Consider the following 18,924-nt stretch of genomic DNA (forward strand, 5'->3'; position numbering starts at 1 on the left):
TGTGGATTAAATAAAAAGGCTGGAGTTATCAGCAGGGAGACGTGAATCCCGTGGCGAAGCAAGGAAGGGAATGTAGAGGCTGGAGCAACGGACGGCCTTATATAGGCAGGAAGCCAACAATGTGGGAGGCGTTGGGATGGGGGACCCAACGGCGCCTCACACGGCAACCGAGCTGCAGGCAATGGACGTATATATGTACTGTGGTCCAGCTCCAGCCCCGGCCGGGACGCCCAGGAGGACCAGAGGAGGGCTTGTGCCTCCTCCAGACCGCGAGGGGGCGTCCGTCCTGGTTATGTTGGGGGCCTCGGGTACAGGGCTTGGAATCGGTGCAAGAGGCACTGGGGTTTGTGCACGTGACTTTAATTGTAAATATTGTAAATAAACAAGTGTGTGGTGGAACTAACGATGTCTGTCTGCCTGCGTCCGGGTTCAAGTTCACAGTACGTAAGTAGGATTCAGTTAGCTTTGGGAACCCGCGTACCAAATTTCTTGAAGATGGGCCCATAAGTAACAAAGACTGTTGGAAAGTTCAATATGGCGGCCGACAGTGGCGTCGTACCACCGAAAAAGTACGTACATTGGTTTCGATTAGCGCAGAGAAGCCGCCTACCAAATTTCGTGAAGATGAGGCCATAAATAAGAAAGTTCACATGGCGGACGTTGTCGACCATTATGACTGTATAATCGAAATGAAACCTGCTTAACGTTTGCAAGTAAGCTGTAAGGAATGAGCCTGCCAAATTTCAGCCTTCTACCTACAAGGGAAGTTGGAGAATTAGTGATGAGTGAGTCAGTCAGTCAGTCAGTGAGGGCTTTGCCTTTTATTAGTATAGATTATAAAACATGTATTCATCTTAAAACTTAAGGTAACATATTTCAAGTGTTTATGTCTCCCCTGCAGAAACTGGTATTATGATGAGCCTTCCTGTGGCGGAGAAGCCTGCGTTGTGATGTACCATCAGCCAACTGCACAGCATGGACTAGGAGGTCCTTACCTCTACCAGTGGAATGACGACCGATGCAACATGAAGCACAACTTTATTTGTAAATATGAACCAGGTATACATAAACTGCTGTATAATGCTGGGACTGGATATATGCGTCACATTAATAAGATATTCAAAATTTCAGTGTTCACAATAGGACATGTTCTATTGGCCATTTTTTTTATTCAAAAATTGACAACTGTCAGAGTGATGTCAAAACTAATTCTAACAGGATCAAATTTCTCATCAAAAGCAAGATATTTATGCTATTTGTTTTTAGGATTTAGCCAAAAGATTTCATAGTGTAAATAACATGACACAATCTTTAAATATAACTAAGCAATTACATTTCATATTGCAACAATCGACAATCGTGTAGCAGCAACCATTTTCATCACTATATAAAACATAGCTGCAGCCAAGAAAAATGAGTGCAAAACTGTGATGCTTGCGATGAAATTCCAATCCAACATGTCAGCACGGTGACATCACCATCTTAACGATAAAAATAAATAAATAACAGAAAAGAAGAATATTTGCATTCAGAAATATTCAAGAACAACAGATAGCAGACTACTACGAATCATGACGTATGCTGTTATTCATAGCTGTCATTCGGAAAGGGTAGGTAAACATTTTTATTTTTATGATGATACCATTCAGCTGTATTCATCGAGACACTCAAGTGAAACTGCTTCTACTGCTTCATTAATTAGTTGCTTTGGAGAGATGAGAAATTGTGTGAATGAAAAGTATTTACATTTAAATGTATAGAAAGAATGATTTTCCTTGAGTGAGTGGTAATTTTGCAAATAGATAGCACTGATTACTCCTGAAAGGCTATAACTTTACTTCAGCACGTGACATCCTTGGTGTGATTTCACATTTATTCAACACATTTCTGTTCTGCTTAAGTTCTGTTTTTTTCATCTCATACATATTTCAAAAGTAAGACATTTTTAACATGCAGGATTGAGAAAAGTTGATCAGGCTGTCAAAATTATTCCGTTTATAATCTATAGTTAAACTTTTTAATGGCCTATACTTTAAACTTTTCATGTTCACAGTGAGAAAACCAAGACTGTAAAAATACATTCCACCTCAGCTTTTGCTAAACAAATTTCTTTTGGCTCATTTTTGGATCCCACCTGCAAATGGGACTAATAAACACCAGGGTCGATTAGCCACATTCTTCAGTTTTGTCCTCGGTTTAGTTTCCACTGGGCGTCCACCTGAACGGCGCTGTCAGAGATCTGATGCACATTGAATGACTAACATCCTCTAATTGCTTATTTCACCTATCGCTAGTTGTACACACCTCCTCAATGGTCACTAAAATGCAGTTGCATTTGTTACTTTGGTATCTCACTGTTTGGTCTCGCGCCAATGGAACAACCCAGTACCACTTTCTATTTCACAATGGCTCATAAATGTATTATAATATCTAAAAAATGAAGGTCAATGAATAGGGACTTTATAAAGTTTTTCAATCTTTCCTTGGAAATGGCTCTTCTTTTTTGACCCCCAGGGCAATCTTAGACCTCCCTATTCAACTCCTAATATATTTTTAGTGGGAAATAATAGCAGGTGATATTGCAATTGGTTGATATTAAATGTTATTTTATCTACTGCCTGAAATGTTTTTGTCACTTCATTCATGATGCCATTCCATGGTTAATGTCATTCTGGTTTCTAGTAATGCTTTCCCCTTGCAGCACTGCTTCTGCTGAGAATGCGTCAATTGATAACGAGTTGAATCCCACCTTATTTAAGTGTGAAGAGTTGCTGACTCTCTTCTTCTGATTCCTGAATTAAGTGCTCACAATTATAATTTTTATAATTGTAATGCACATAAATCTTGCTACATTCTCTTATTTTGCAAACACCGATTCTGTTAATTTTAAATTGTAGAAAATGTAAGATGCTTTATTTATATTGTTACTTTCCACTAATTATTTTTTTTGGCTATGCTTTCTACAGTGAAGTAGAACTACATTGAGGTGTCCTTTATGGTCTTCAGACTTAGTCAGCTAGCCTAACAATGCTTACCAACTTATTAACTAAAATTTATTTTTCTATAAAGAGAGCGTCTTGGAGAAAGAATTAGGAGACAGAGCCGAGCCAGAATATGGTAAGATTTCATGATGGAGTATTTAGTGGTCTTTTTTCATGAAACACATTAAAGCATGTATTGGTTCAAAGAAGATTTAAACCTGATTTAGAAAGAATTTCTTAGATTTAGTATAAACATAAAAATACTAAACTTTGTGAATGTCTAGTTTTCATTTTTTTTTTATTGTCATATATGGAGTACAAAGGAAAAGTATATATCCTAGTTACCGTACATCTTAGAAACGAACACAAGCGAACTTGTCATTTTAAAAAATACACTTCAGCCTTTTTTAAAAGGAAGAGTCAAATACACTTGTAAAAATAAAGGAACCAAGGAGGTTCTTCTGAGCCATGTCACGGTTGCCAAAAGAACAATCCACCTGAATTTTCCAGAAAGAATCTTGATTTATTTAGATCTGCAACAGGCTCCATAAATAGCAATGAGTAGATGATAACAGATTTGTGAAAGAGCAATGAGTTCCTGATTTTAAAAGGACCATTGCTGCATACAATAATACCTGCTTTGTTTATGTAAAGCGACTTACAACATTTGTGATACAATTGGTTACAGTTTTTTTTATTCACTCATTTGGGACACAAAGTCACAAAGTGACTTGCTCAGGGTCAGTGGTGGGATTTGAAACCACAGCCTCAAAGTTTGAAGTCCAAAGCCTTAACCGCCACACCACACTGCCAGCCTGCTTGAGCACAGGTTTTCTTGATCTTCTGTAATCTGATCTGTTGTATTCTAGGTATCCTACTATACATTAAAGGTTTCTGTTTTGTCCAAATATTAGGAGCCTTTTTAAAGCCCAAAGAACCACATTCATATTCAAAGAACCCTTTCCAGATGGAAATTTATTTTTGTCGAGCAGTGATTCTACGTGGAACAACAAAACCCATTGAAGTGCCATTCCAGGACCAGTATTTTTAAGAGGGTATTCATTTTACAAACTGTAGCAGCCAAACTGAATCACATTTGGTGCTGCACCTGGAAATTTCACCAATTTAATATTGAATATATAATTTTATGAAAAAAGCAAGGTTATACCTTTCCATTAGTGCCACTAACTGCATAAAAAAAGTAAATCATGAAGTAACTTTCGAAATTCAAGGAAAACATAAACATTGGAAAAATGATAGAAATCATCATTTATTTGGTGTATAATTCCAAACTATTCTAGAATCTGCTTTGTAATATTATAAAATATTATTCCTTCTTTTTTGCAGAAATATCGACATCACGAGAACCTACTCAAAAAGACGAATCTGGCAAGACTGAGGAGGATGCGCAGGTGGTGGCAGCAAAATCTTCAGGTCAATTTTCAGCTTTACAATTACAGTATCTGGGGTAGGAAGAGGCGAAACTTAACATATTACCTTTATTGCCAGTATTTATTTGAATAAAATACTGCTAATAAAAAAAAAATCAGTATTGTTTCTGATGTGAAATATCTAGAAGAGGGTGATTCAAAACATTTCTTTAGTTATATTCTGAGCTGATTGAATACTCTTCTCAGTTGTATTTGAGACAGAAAAATCAGTGCAGTCCCCTTTACAATAAAATTATTGCGTATAGACAATTTTATGGGAATGACCTGTGCTTCATTTGTAAATAGGATTCTGTCTAGATAATTAGGTACTCAACCTCAGCCGCTAAAAAAATAACATTAATAATTCTGTGAATTCTTAGAGAGATAACATCAATAATTCAGTGGGTATTTGGTGAGAAAAAAAGCAATGTTTCTTTCTCTAAGACTGGGTAATGTCTATAGACACAATTTTTATAGGTATAACATCTGAAAATTATAGGATTCTGTCTCAAAATTGTGTTTTGTTCCAGAGTAAAAGAAATAATATTCATAAAAACTATTTATCTACATAAATAGTTTTTGAGGACATATTTATCCATTTTTCTGTTTTTTAAATATATTTCCCCAAGCAATTGGGCTCCTTCTAAGCCAGCAAGTCTCACACAGGAACCAAATATTGACAGGACAAGAATTCATCACAAATCCTACTAACATTAGACAAAACAGTTCAACAAATAGAACAATTTGAAAATGGAGTAGGACTCCTCAGAGGAAACCACTGCAGGGCTGTGATATAGTGGATCCGTGACTCAGAAGGGAAAAGGGTGGCTGATTATTTAATAAATAAATAATTGAATGGCTGGCTCAATCTTCGTGGGTGTCCATGCGTGTGGGAGGTCGGTGAGGTTATTGAGGTGAGATGCACCTGCACGTGAAGGTACAGTCTGTTTCAGTTGCTTTATTGACTTTCTGCAGTTTGCAATTGAGACACTGCACCCACTGAGGCAGATAAAAAGAGAGTCGGTACAGTAATCAGGGATTAGGAAAAAAGAATCAAAACAAGAAAGAGGAGGAAAAATAGACTGTTCAGAGACAGAACAAGAAGACGAGCGAGAGATGCAGGTTAAATGGAAAGAAGACAGAGACACAAAGAGAGAGACCAAGAGTGTCTGTGTTGCAGGGTGTGAGAGGCAGGTGGTCTGGAGTGAATTTCATGACTGCAGGAGCCTGAAGCTGAAGAAAGAATGCTCCTTCTGAGTGATTGCCAGGAAGTAGGAGTGGCCCAATTGACTGGGTCTCTTGCAAGGGCCAAGTGTGAGCAGCAGGAGAGGTGTGTGTGGCTTGACAGGTTACCCTGTGCATGCTGATGTAAGGGTGGCAGGGAACAGAGACAGGTAATGAAGGTTGACTGCGCCTTTCAGTTGGGCATCTCCTCAGTTGCTAGATTCCATGTGGGGTAAGCTGAGGAGACATCAGCTTTCAGAAGATGGCATTGGGACATGTGTGTTTTAAGGAGTAGTGGGCTGTCTCTGGTTTTAAGATCCGGTTTTTACAGCATATTGATAGGATTGTAGCTTTTGTTAGATTTTAATAAATGCACTAGATCACTTATACACCTACCCCTTGCTGGGTGTGTTTTGTCTTCATCTGCTGGCTCATCCTCGGGTATTTTATTGATGGTAGCAGGTTCAAGAGGCTCCCAGGATGCAACCGGTAGCATTTAGCCAACCTGCACCGTCACAAGGTTATCTAGCTAAAAACCATGAACCACAAATAAAGACTTGCATCATTATACCACCTAGCTCTTTATAACTGCACAATTATTGATTATCAATTATGTATTTTCTGTTATGCACAATTTCTACTGGAATTTAATGACTGAACCCTGACATGTGTAAGGCCTATACTGTGTTTCTAATGTGTTGATTCTTTGAGAACATTTTGCATCAGGAGTAGAAAAGGAAAGGTCAAAAATAAAACAAATGATTGCACCATCAAAAAAAGAAATATTAGCTTTATTTTATTGATTAGGAAGCTACTTTTTTAACAAAAGCAGAAAGAAACATGTCCATTAATTTCAAGCCTGGCTGGAACAGTGGTCTTCAAAAAGTACCCCAACAAATATTTGGTCTGCTAACAAAAAACACTTGCAGGCCTTTACAAAAGGGTCTTTTTTATGATTAATTCAGTGTTCCATCCATCCATCCATTATCCAATCCCAGCCAACACAGGGCATAAGGCAGGAAACAAACCCTGGGCAGGGCGCCAGCCCACCACAGGGCACACACACCCACACACCAAGTGCACACTAGGGACAATTTTTAGAATCGCCAATGCACCTAAACTGCATGTCTTTGGACTGTGGGAGAAAACCGGAGTACCCGGAGGAAACCCACGCAGACACGGGTGTTAATAGTAATAATTAAAGCTTACAGTGCATCCAGAAAGTATTCACTTTTTCAACATTTTCTTATGTTACAGCCTTATTCCAAAATTGATTAAATTCATTTTTTTCCTCAGAATTCTACACACAACACCCCATAATGAAAATATGAAAAAAGTTTACTTGAGATTTTTGCAAATTTATTAAAAATAAAAAAACTGAGAAATCACACGTATATAAGTATTCACAGCCTTTGCTCAATACTTTGTCAATACACCTTTGGCTGCAATTACAGCCTCAAGTCTTTTTGAATATGATGCCACAAGCTTGGCACACCTATCCTTGGCCAGTTTCACCCATTCCTATTTGCAGCACCTGTCAAGCTCCATCAGGTTGGATGTGAAGCGTTGGTGCACAACCATTTTAAGATTTCTCCAAAGATGTTCAATCAGATTCAAGTCTGGGCTCTGGCTGGGCCACTCAAGGACATTCACAGAGTTGTCCTGAAGCCACTCCTATGATAACTTGGCTGCGTGTTTAGGGTCGTTGTCCTGCTGAAAGATGAACTGTCGCCCCAGTCTGAGGTCAAGAGCGCTCTGGAGCTCAGAATTCTACACACAACACCCCATAATGACAACATGAAAAAAGTTTACTTGAGATTTTTGCAAATTTATTAAAAATAAAAAAATTGAGAAAGCACATGTATTCACAGCCTTTGCCATGAAGCTCAAAATTAAGCTCAGGTGCATCCAGTGTCCCCTGATCATCCTTGAGATGTTTCTGCAGCTTAATTGGAGTCCACCTGTGGTAAATTCAGTTGATTGGGCATGATTTGGAAAGGCACCCACCTGTCTATATAAGGTCCCACAGTTGACAGTTCATGTCAGAGCACAAACCAAGCATGAAGTCAAAGGAATTGTCTGTAGACCTCCGACACAGGATTGTCTCGAGGCACAAATCTGGGGAAGGTTACAGAAAAATTTTTGCTGCTTTGAAGGTCCCAATGAGCACAGTGGCCTCTATCATCCATAAGTGGAAAAAGTTCGAAACCACCAGGACTCTTCCTAGAGCTGGCCAGCCATCTAAACTGAGCGATCGGGGGAGAAGGGCCTTAGTCAGGGAGGTGACCAAGAACCCGATGGTCACTCTGTCAGAGCTCCAGAGGTCCTCTGTGGAGAGAGGAGAATCTTCCAGAAGGACAACCATCTCTGCAGCAATCCACCAATCAGGCCTGTATGATAGAGTGGCCAGAAGGAAGCCACTCCTTAGTAAAACTCCAGCCCGCCTGGAGGTTGCCAAAAGGCACTTGAAGGACTCTCAGACCATGAGAAACAAAATTCTCTGGTCTGATGAGACAAAGATTGAACTCTTTGATGTGAATGCCAGGCGTCACATTTGGAGGAAACCAGGCACCACCCATCACCAGGCCAATACCATCCCTACAGTGAAGCATGGTGGTGGCAGCATCATGCTGTGGGGATGTTTTTCAGTGGCAAGAACTGGGAGACTAGTCAGGGTAAAGGGAAAGATGACTGCAGCAATGTACAGAGACATCCTGGATGAAAACCTGCTCCAGAGTGCTCTTGACCTCAGACTGGGGCAACGGTTCATCTTTCAGCAGGACAACGACCCTAAGCACACAGCCAAGATATCAAAGGAGTGGCTTCAGGACAACTCTGTGAATGTCCTTGAGTGGCCCAGCCAGAGCCCAGACTTGAATCTGATTGAACATCTCTGGAGAGATCTTAAAATGGTTGTGCACCGACGCTTCCCATCCAACCTGATGGAGCTTGAGAGGTGCTGCAAAGAGGAATGGTTGAAACTGGCCAAGGGTAGGTGTGCCAATCTTGTGGCATCATACTCAAAAAGACTTGAGGCTGTAATTGCAGCCAAAGGTGTATTGACAAAGTATTGAGCAAAGGCTGTGAATACTTATGTACATGTGATTTCTCAGTTTTTTTATTTTTAATAAATTTGCAAAAACCTCAAGTAAACTTCTTTCACCTTGTCATTATGGGGTGTTGTGTGTAGAATTCTGAGGAAAAAAATTAATCCATTTTGGAATAAGGCTGTAACATATCAAAATATGGAAAAAGTGATGTGCTGTGAATACTTCCCGGATTGCACTGTAATTAATAATTAATTAATGTTTAATTATACATTTTTTTCAAAGGTTAAAGACTTTAATAACAACACATCTGCAGTAAATAAGAGATCCATACACTGGTGAAATGAAACCTTGCACAGTAAAAACTTCCATTTAGGAGGCATAGTTGCCTAAATCTGTGATGAAAATAGCAGTTTAAAACAGGGACCTGATATGAGGCAATGAAACTCAAATATAAAAATAATGAGAGCATTCAATATATCAATATAGGAAATATTGTAATAAGTAAAGTATGCATAAAATATATGAGAAAACAAAGTTTTTAGATACAAAGTTCAACGGCATCAAACAGAACGCAAAATTCAAACACTACAGTATTTGACATTTACAATGCACATGTAACACTAGAATCCTTGAAGCCAACGAAAAAATGTATAATCCCAGCCCACCTTTAATCCCTTTGCACCTCTCCATTAGTGTCTTTTGTTTTGTAATTGTGTCAATCAGCACAAGCAGCAAGTAGCCTGCTATCCCATCCCCCACCTTGAAGGAGCTCACCTCAGGCAAAAACCTTAACCAGATTTCTTTTTCTATAGTTATATTGTTGAATAAAAGTGCACTTGTGTTGTTATACTTGTACCTTTTGCGAAAGTGTTTATTTGATATTTGGACTTCAGTCTTCACACATTATACAGTTCATGTCTGCATTTTGTCAATTATTACTAAAATATGAAGAATGTTTCTTTTTTATTGCGGTGGGCTGGCGCCCTGCTCAGGGTTTGTTTCCTGCCTTGTGCCCTGTGTTGGCTGGTATTGGCTCCAGCTGACCCCCGTGACCCTGTAGTTAGGCTATAGCGGCTTAAATAATGGATGGATGGATGTTTCTTTTTTAGTTATGTGTTCAACAATTCCTGCCTCACATTTCATCCTACAATTTACAGAGATTGCTGTAGATACCGAACACACATGAAATGTATGCATTCCAAATGACAATATATTTTTCACCCTGTTCAACACCAGGCACCACATACATAGATAAGGAGCCTAAGCTTAAGCTGGGAGAACTTTTTGCCCGAAGTGAGCTTCATCGAGGGGGAATGGGATAGCAGGCTCCTTGCTGCTTGTGCTAAATGACACATTTACAAAACAAAAGACACTAATAGAGAGGAGCGAAGGGATTTAAGGTGGGCTCGGATTACAACTTTTTTGTAGGCTTCAAGGATTCTAGTGTTACATGTGTATAAATAAAAACTTCTGGTGTAGAAGAAAGTAAATGCCACATATGTAATTGTATGGGATCATGCAAATTCTGTACTGGTATCAGAAGAGGAAAAGTCTTGAGATACTTTCGTTGCATGAGTGCAACTTACAGTGGGTGCCCAATTAGCTGGCATCAGGCAAAAAAAAAAACCTCTGAACTAGCAGTCACACATTTGCACATTGTTGGGCCTTACCTGACTGAAGCAATGCTCTGAAGTGATTTTTGAGCAAACCAGTGCACCTCTCACCTCTCAGTGTCTTCTATGTGATTTTTCTCTTTATAAAAACAAAAAAATGTTTAATGTTCACTAGAGGCAATGTAAAAAATAGGACTCTATAGAAACATATGGGTAAATCAGAGAAAAATATCTTTATGCAGAATGTAATAACTAAATACATATTTTATTATATTTTTAGGTCTTCTTCTTGTATATGTTATAATTCCAACAATACCATTATTGCTGTTAATACTTGTTGCTTCAGGAACCTGCTGTTTCCAGATGCTGACCAAAAAGTAAGTTTATTTTTTGTTATATGTCTGATAACTAGTATGGATGAAGTGGTGGCTCTGAGTCTAGGGATCTGCGCTAGCAATTGGAAGGTTGCCGGTTCACATCCTGCAAATACCAGAAGTGACTGTACTCTGTTGGGCCCTTGAGCAAGACCCTTAACCTGCAATTGCTTCTTCTGGGGTATGATGTTAATCTGAATCTAGCCCTGAAAGCAGGTCATACAATATGCAAGGAAGACCTGGGGGTTTGTTGCAGGATTGGCACTCCAGCCACTGTAAATTGCCTCACACTGTTTCAGTGTGGTGCTGAGGTGTCACCCACGTCCAAATCCAGGTGGTTCGTCATGTGGTAGGTGTGGCAACAAGTGGCATCAGTGCATGCTCCCAATTTGATAACTAATAATATAATATTAGCTAAAAAAATTTGGAGAAGCCAAAAATATTGGAATGCTTTACTGCTACAAATGTTAAGGTATAATATCAGTAAATCTTTATTTTTTGTGTCATTAACTGAGTACATCATCACAGGGGTCATTATGAAACAAACAGATGACACTGGGTTAAAATGAACACTACACTGCTGTTTAAAACTAGAATACAATTTGAGCGTAGTACTGGAAAAAAACAGGAGTTGCTAATAAGGGATGAGCTTAGGAAGAGGCAATATTATGCCTGTTCTGAGTAAATCTCACTTTTGATGGACTGACTCACAGACTAAGAGAATTAAAAATATATAGAGGACTGGATGTTTGAAAAGTCAAAAGAACAGGCTAAGGTAAGAAATTGGATGCACCATCATAAAATACAATATGCAATGAATGTGTTTAAAAAAAGAAAATGCCCTGACTCTCTAAGATTCCATTTTCCTATCTTGCCTAAAGTTGCTCCTAACATTGAAAGAATGCCGAAAGTTAGACAAAGAACAATCTCACCTGCTATCCTTACAGTGTCACCAGATAATGAAGTTATAAATCTCATTGTATGTGGCAAATTCATAATAACAAGGGCATGGTGTGAAAAGTGGCTTCTGCTGCTAGAAAATAAAACAAAACCAGTGAGAATCAAAATGAAAACCAATATGGCAGTGCAATATCCCAATCAACAAAATGAAAAATACTTTTCACAACATTAACATTGAATTATTATTAAAACATAATTGCATGCATAATGTTTTTTAATGCTCAAAAACGATAAAATGACTGAGCTCTTTTCCCAAGGCGCAGTCTCCAGATGCACACGTTGGTCCCCTCAAGAGTTTTTTATCATTAAACATTACCCAGGAATGACTCTGGGAACCATAACCTTGCCAGTGAACTAAATAAATCACTGCTGACACATGATGTTGTGAATCCAATTTTTTCATATATAAATTCTTCTGTTTTTCTTCAACCTCTACAGGTAGAAGAGGACTATCTGTCCTCGCCAATGGAATAGAAAACACTGATTTTAATCTCAATACATGAAATATAAGATGAATCTTCTAGTGAGCAGGCAATGCCAAACACTAAGAACCAATATATTTCAGAAGTAGTTTCTGAGACTTTACCATTAGGTTGATGTTTTGCATGGCATGCCACTCCTTCTGCCCTGCCCTACACCCTGGGGCTGGTCTCTTCTTGTGGTCCACAAACCACTGGGCAGAGGATGCCGCTGTCGTTAGGTTTACCACAATTTTCTTTAACCTGATAAATACTCTGTCAGACTAGGAATGGATGAATCTGATAATGGTATACCTAGTCAGTATTATTATCTTTAGAAATTATACATTTTTCGTATATATCAAAATGGAACATCTATTTAATGATATATGGAATATAGGGTTTTCGCACATGGAGAATCTTCATATAAAGTCTGTTTTGTTGAACCTTCATTGATAGAAAGCTCAGAATTTGTTTACATTTTATTGCAGCAGACAACACTGTTTTAGGATATTGTTATGACCATCTCCATGGAAATCCGCCACAGAATTCCCCAGGGTGTGCTCATCTGAGAAGTCATCCGGGAAATACAGAAGGTTAAAGGTCATCCTTGGTTATTCCGGGTTATCTGAACTTGACAAATTACTCTAAGTTCATAAATGAAAAAAATTGATTTTTTTGACTTTTTGGCTAAAAAATATTTTGGTGTTTTTGCCCTCAAATTTTCAGTGGTGTTCTTGAGTTTGAAGAAACTTCTTTTTGACTCCCAGTTTTGATTTGACTGTGCTTTTTCCAGTCTTTTTTAATTTTTTCTGTTCCTGTCACTTGCGAGTCAATATAGTTCAGATGGTTTAAACACAGGCATACATTCAAATTGTAATATTTTAATTGAAGAATTAGGTTACACAATGCAGGAGAACTGTGATAATTTATCCAATCTTCCTTAAAGGCATTAACCGTTGTGACAGATAGAGGGAGTTATCGTCCTCTTGAACCCTGGGACGTCAGACACCAGGTAAAAGTCCAATAGTTGACTTTATTAATAATCAACAGTGCACAAGGCACCATCCTCTCCACAATACTCATTCAATAAATTCACAATAATCAATAATCGCAATCCACAACTCCCAGACGTGTTGCCACCCTTCTACCCAGCTCAGTTCGTCGTCTGGGGATTTCCCACAGTCCTTTATAGTCCTTGACCCGGAAATGTTTCGCTCTCTCTATCCATGTGACTAGAAACACTTCTGGGTCAGATAAAAACTCCTTTTTCTTCAACCCAGAAGCACGTCATTCCCCTTGTCCATGTGACTCAGACGTACTTCTGGGGTGTAGGGCAAATACTCTTTGTTCCTCCCTGCAGTGTCCTCTAGCAGCCCCCATGGTATCCAGCAGGGCTGTGAATAAACACTCCAATGTCCATGATGCCCTGCTGGAATTCAAAGGCCCTCCATGCTACAGGGAAGGCTCCATCTGGCAGTCTGGGGGTATTGGCCGGGATGAATGGCCGGCCATATATAACACCATACACCACAAAAACTTCTTATTTAACTCTTTGCGTCTGGCTCTTTGTCTTTAGGTGATATCCAGATGTTACGTTTTATGTCGAAACTTTGAACAAAAAAAAAAAAAAAAATCTCCAGAATTGACAGCTACAATGTGGGGCTCTTTAGATTATTTTGGAAAGCTTTAATAAACAAATTAATCAGATCCTTGAAAATGAATAATAGGCAATCTTCGAGAATCGGTCAACTACAACCAGAATAAGGTTATAATGGTGGGAAGGTGGGAAGTTTGTAATTATTCCCAAGAATAATGAGCAAGGAAAATTGATTGTAAGAAACCCACTGGCAACATTTGACTAGATTTTGCTTTATTTCAGGTTTCAAAGGAGTGTAGAAAATTTCTGATATCATGAACCGCACTGTTTTACAAGGTGATATTTTGCTTAAATTGCTAAATGACTCTTCTACTGCAGGTGTCCAAGAAGAATTGTTAGAAGATTTTTTTTTTTTTGTTAAAGTGGTGATAGGGGTGATCATCATACTAAAGTTATTGATACAACATTTATAATGGGCAAAGGAAAACACGTATTTGGACCAGTTTTAGATTTTCTGGGACATCCCATTTCAAAATAGAAGTTAATTTAGATTTTTCATCAAAAACTTGATTTTTATAACCTAAAAATGTGCATTATTAGTTATCCAAATTGAAATATTTGAATATAGACTTCTTCTATCTGGAAATTCACTATCAGACACATTTTCAGCAAGATTAGGTTCAGATTGCAAGGGATAGCTTCATTAGGCTGGTGTGACACCACCTCACTTTCAGCTAAAGAATAGATCAGTTACTGAATTTCATTGTCTTTACAGACATCAGTCAGATTGTAAGATTAGGAGTCAGAGGGGATGACAGATTATATGAGTCCCTAACAACTTTTCAAAGAGACCTTTATCTCAACAGAGTTAGCAGCCAGAAGCAGTGCATCATAACATCATGTCCTCGCCTGTGGCTACTCACGGAGTTCTCAGCATCTTTTAATTCTGCAATAATTTAACCAAGGTGATGTACTCAGAATAGTAGAACAGCATTTCAAATTACTTTTCTTCAAACAATTAAAAAAAAATGTAACTGTAGTGGTAAGAGAAATGCAAATGTCAGTTTGTAGAAGCTCTGTGTAATTTGTCTCATACAACCAACATTCTCCAAATGCAACTTTAGCAAGTTTGTGTTAAATTTTAAACACTGTAAAAGCCTGGCAATTTAGGTAAATTAGTGAGGAGGTTAACATTCCTATTTACAAAGCCTCTTTCACGCATACAGTTTATTCACAAATTACTTACCAGTAAGAGGTATGTTGGGAAAGTTAAGCTGATGCTGCAGTGGGCTACAAGTTTAGAAGAAGGAATCTGCCAGTATTGCTGGAAAAATAAATGTATATGCGGCTTCAGACTGCACTTTCCTGAAATTAACCCAGGCAAAATTACAGTATATAGAACGGCAACAGTAGCAATCAATCATTTCTGAGCATTTTTGATATTTAACAATGATCTTTATCTTGGTTTTTGACGAGTCATTCTTAATACTCTAACATTACATGTAACAGCTTCTGGAGTGGAAAAGTCATTTAGCTCAATAAGAAATAAGAAAACCTTGAAAATATTGGCATGAAACAAGAGAGAGAGTTTGGGAGCATACACTGATACAGCGCGTTGCTGCTCCTACCACAACAATGAACCACCTCAGGATCCCAGATCAGGACTCGCGTGCAGCTGTGCAATGGGTGACACCTCAGCACCACACTAGTTCAGATGGAATGGAACGGTGTGAGGTGTTTTTTTTACAGTGGCTGGAGTGCCAATCCTGCCATCAACCCCCGGGTTTTCCCTGCAGGTTGAAGGGCCTACATGCAGGGCTGGATGCAGATTAACGTCATAGCCAGGACTGAGCAATTGCAGGTTAAGGGCCTTGCTCAAGGGCCCAACAGAGAGGAATCACTTCTGCCGTTTATGGATTTCAAAGCAGCAACCTTCTGTTTGCTGGTGTAAATCCTTGGCCTCAGAGCAACCATTCCGCCCAAGGACCAGGACAATACATTTTCCTTTCTGACAAATTTGTGATTATACATTAAGATATACTCTTACATAGTAACATAAAAGACAGGATGGAAGACAGATGTCACAAACAAACATAAACTGCAGAAGAGCTCTTAGTTTCTTTAGAGATTTTCTGGTTATACAGAAAATAGGTTTAATTTCTTGATTTTATGGGCTTTTCATTGAATGATTTCCTTTAGAAATTTTCACATAACATTACAGTTAGTTCCTTTTCCAGTTTTAAGACCCAACTGGGAATGAGAGAGGGATTACATATTACTTTGAAAAACATCTTGCTATTTAGGATAAAAGCTTGAAATGTGCTAAAAGTTTACTTGGCACAGATATTCCCTAAGCTTGTTGCACAGTACCAGTTAAACATAAAGTGATAGTTGGATACTTATAAAAATAGAGAGTTTTATCTTATCTTGCCAGACATTTAAGGAGACATCAGATGCTGTGTGGTTTCCTCTGGGTTCAAGCGAGGAACTTTTGCTTTGTCTTTGTCACACGGCCCTTTGTTGATTTCTGTGGTGTGGTCTTCGTCAACTCACCTTAGATGGTAGGCTTGTGATTGGGAGCCCACTGAATTAGGCAGGAGGTCAGCTTCTGGTTACCACAATTAAAATAAATGTCCTTCAAGGCACATTTTAGTCCAATAAAGCTTGCAAAGATTTAACCATATGCTTTTTATTGGAACTGCTATTAATTAAATCAATGGACAAGTTTGGTATATTTCAAGTCAAAATTATTTCTTTGATTTGGCTCTCCTATATAAACACAAATGTTTACATTTTTTTTTTTAAACAATTGTTGACGTTGTAATTAAATACTGCGGTGGGTTGGCACCCTGCCCAGGATTGGTTCCTGCCTTGTGCCCTGTGTTGGCTGGGTTTGGCTCCAGCAGACCCCGTGACCCTGTATTTGGATTCAGCGGGTTAGAAAATGGATGGATGGATGTAATTAAATATTTATGAAGTGATATCCAAGGCTGTAGTAATAAACTGTTACAAACTGTTAAAAAAATGAAATTGGTGAATGCTGGCAGTAGGCCCCTAAAATAAAATGTGCTTACTTAACACATCATTACTCCTATAAGTCAATGTGATGGCTCTTTTTCTCCTGCAGCAAACCCAGGACCAAAACGAGTGTGGACCAATCTACTCTTTGGATTACAAAGGCACCAAAAAAGGAGAACAGTATGGAGGTGTAATTAAAATGAAGAAGAATGATTTATTTTTCCAGCTTGATAAATGTATTACACAAACTTCTACGCTTCCCTCAAAAACGAACCACAAGTAAAATTGATGAAACCTGAAGTAAAGAAAGATTATTTATGGACAATTTTTTCTTACTCTGAACTGCAATTTGGCTGAAAGTTAATTCTGCAAACTCATTCCACAAACATCAGATGTTTCAGGCTATTCTGTGGATGTTACATAGGACTATTTAAAACTGTGAACTTCTCCTGTGTTTATGGATTCTGCATATTATGTCTTGTATTGTGTGTACTTATTAACTACAGAATTAAAGTTGACTGAAAGCCCCTCGATATATTTTAGTGAATGAAGAAAGCACATTTGTTAAAGTCAGATTCCAACTCCATTACTTAACTACCAGTAATGCCCCCTCTTTTATTTTTCATTATTTTCAACAGATCTCCACCTTGAATGTTGTAAACAAAAGAAAAAAACAACTTTCTCAAAACTGCTTAATTCAGTTTACGGGGCTAGAGTCAGACCTGAATGGAACACCAATCCATTGCAGAACTTAAACACATAAACACATCTATAGGCCTGTTTAGAAATAACAAGTGACTGAAAACATTTTTACAATGTGGGAGGAAAACTGAAGATACCCTGAGAAAAGACCCCCACAGGCAGAATGAAAAGGTTCAGACTCCAGGACACTGGATCCATGAAACAGCACTAACTACCTTAGCAAATACTGGCCTTCCACAGGAGGGTGTTTGTGTTTTGCATCACATCATGTGAATTACATTCTTTAAATGAGTAAAAGTAATATTTACTTACACACACACACACACCAATTACTTAAATGCACTCTAATGATTAAAATGGACTATACTTAAATACAATTGAATTTGATTGTTCCAAGAGGGAAATTTGGTTTGTCAGCAGGTTTTACAGAGAGACCACAACATTAAAAATACATCACAGAGAACACAACCATCAAACATAAAGTTTGTGCAAATAAAGTATAGCAGTAAATACAATACTTATTAGATGACATCTGATTCAGCATATTAGACATAAAAATTAAACCAGCAACAAGACTTGATTAATGATTTATGGAAGTGCTAGCTGTTCATCCCATGATTTAAGCCTTCGGCTGTTTATTCACATTTATCTAATGTTGGGATGCAGTAGTATTTGAAATGGTTGCTTTTTATCCTTGGAACTTTGAACCTGGGAATCTGACGGCAATAAATGGAATTGAGAATGGAGTGGGTGGGTCCTGTCTGACAGAATACGCTTTCTGTATTTGCTTATTAAACAGGTCTGTCAGATTTGACTGTTGAGACTTCGTTATTTTACAGTTTGACTTACTGTATTTTGTTTTTGTTGCTGACCTTAAGATATACAAACCAGGCCAGCAGAACACAAGCAAACACAGACTCAATACAAGATTTATAAAAGAGTGACATAATGGAAGGAGTGGCGGCACGGTGGCGCAGTGGTAGCGCTGCTGCCTCGCAGTTAGGAGACCCGGGTTTGCTTCCCGGGTCCTCCCTGCGTGGAGTTTGCATGTTGTCTGTGTGGTTTTCCTCCGGGCACTCCGGTTTCCTCCCACAATCCAAAGACATGCAGGTTAGGTGGATTGGCGATTCTAAATTGGCCCTAGTGTGTGCTTGGTGTGTGGTTGTGTTTGTGTGTATCCTGCGGTGGGTTGGCACCCTGCCCAGGATTGGTTCCTGCCTCTTGCCCTGTGTTGGCTGGGATTGGCTCCGGCAGACCCCCGTGACCCTGTATTCAGATTCAGTGGGTTGGAAAATGGATGGATGGATAATGGAAGGACGTGCACCAAAAAGACTCCACTTCCTTAGATAGTAGAGGTGCTGCTGTCTCTTTTTGCAGATGGCTTCTGTGTTTTCCTTTACAGTCACTTCTGAGTTGATGATTGTCCACTGGTATTTACAACTGTCAACAATACCCACTGCTTAGTCTTTAACTAGGCTGACCCGCCTTTTAAGGCGACTGACTTTTAAGTTGAC

The 18,924-nt window shown here is 38.7% G+C and overlaps 1 protein-coding gene across 2 annotated transcripts in view; it reads left to right on the forward strand.

Annotated features, from left to right (window-relative positions):
- chodl (chondrolectin) overlaps nt 1-17,241 on the forward strand; it is a 65,292-nt gene extending 48,051 nt beyond the window's left edge. Inside the window, exons 3-7 of one of the 2 annotated variants that reach the window (XM_039744960.1) lie at nt 902-1,059; nt 3,070-3,117; nt 4,329-4,415; nt 10,579-10,675; nt 16,818-17,241. In XM_039744960.1, the coding sequence (XP_039600894.1) occupies nt 902-1,059; nt 3,070-3,117; nt 4,329-4,415; nt 10,579-10,675; nt 16,818-16,902 (475 nt within the window). In that variant the 3' untranslated portion in view covers nt 16,903-17,241. The remainder of the gene's footprint in view (nt 1-901; nt 1,060-3,069; nt 3,118-4,328; nt 4,416-10,578; nt 10,676-16,817) is intronic. The other variant, XM_039744961.1, reaches the window with a different exon arrangement.
- The last annotated feature ends 1,683 nt before the right edge of the window (nt 17,242-18,924 follow it).

The sequence above is a fragment of the Polypterus senegalus genome, chromosome 2, assembly GCF_016835505.1.
Source record: "Polypterus senegalus isolate Bchr_013 chromosome 2, ASM1683550v1, whole genome shotgun sequence".
Classification (NCBI taxonomy): Eukaryota; Metazoa; Chordata; class Cladistia; order Polypteriformes; family Polypteridae; genus Polypterus; species Polypterus senegalus.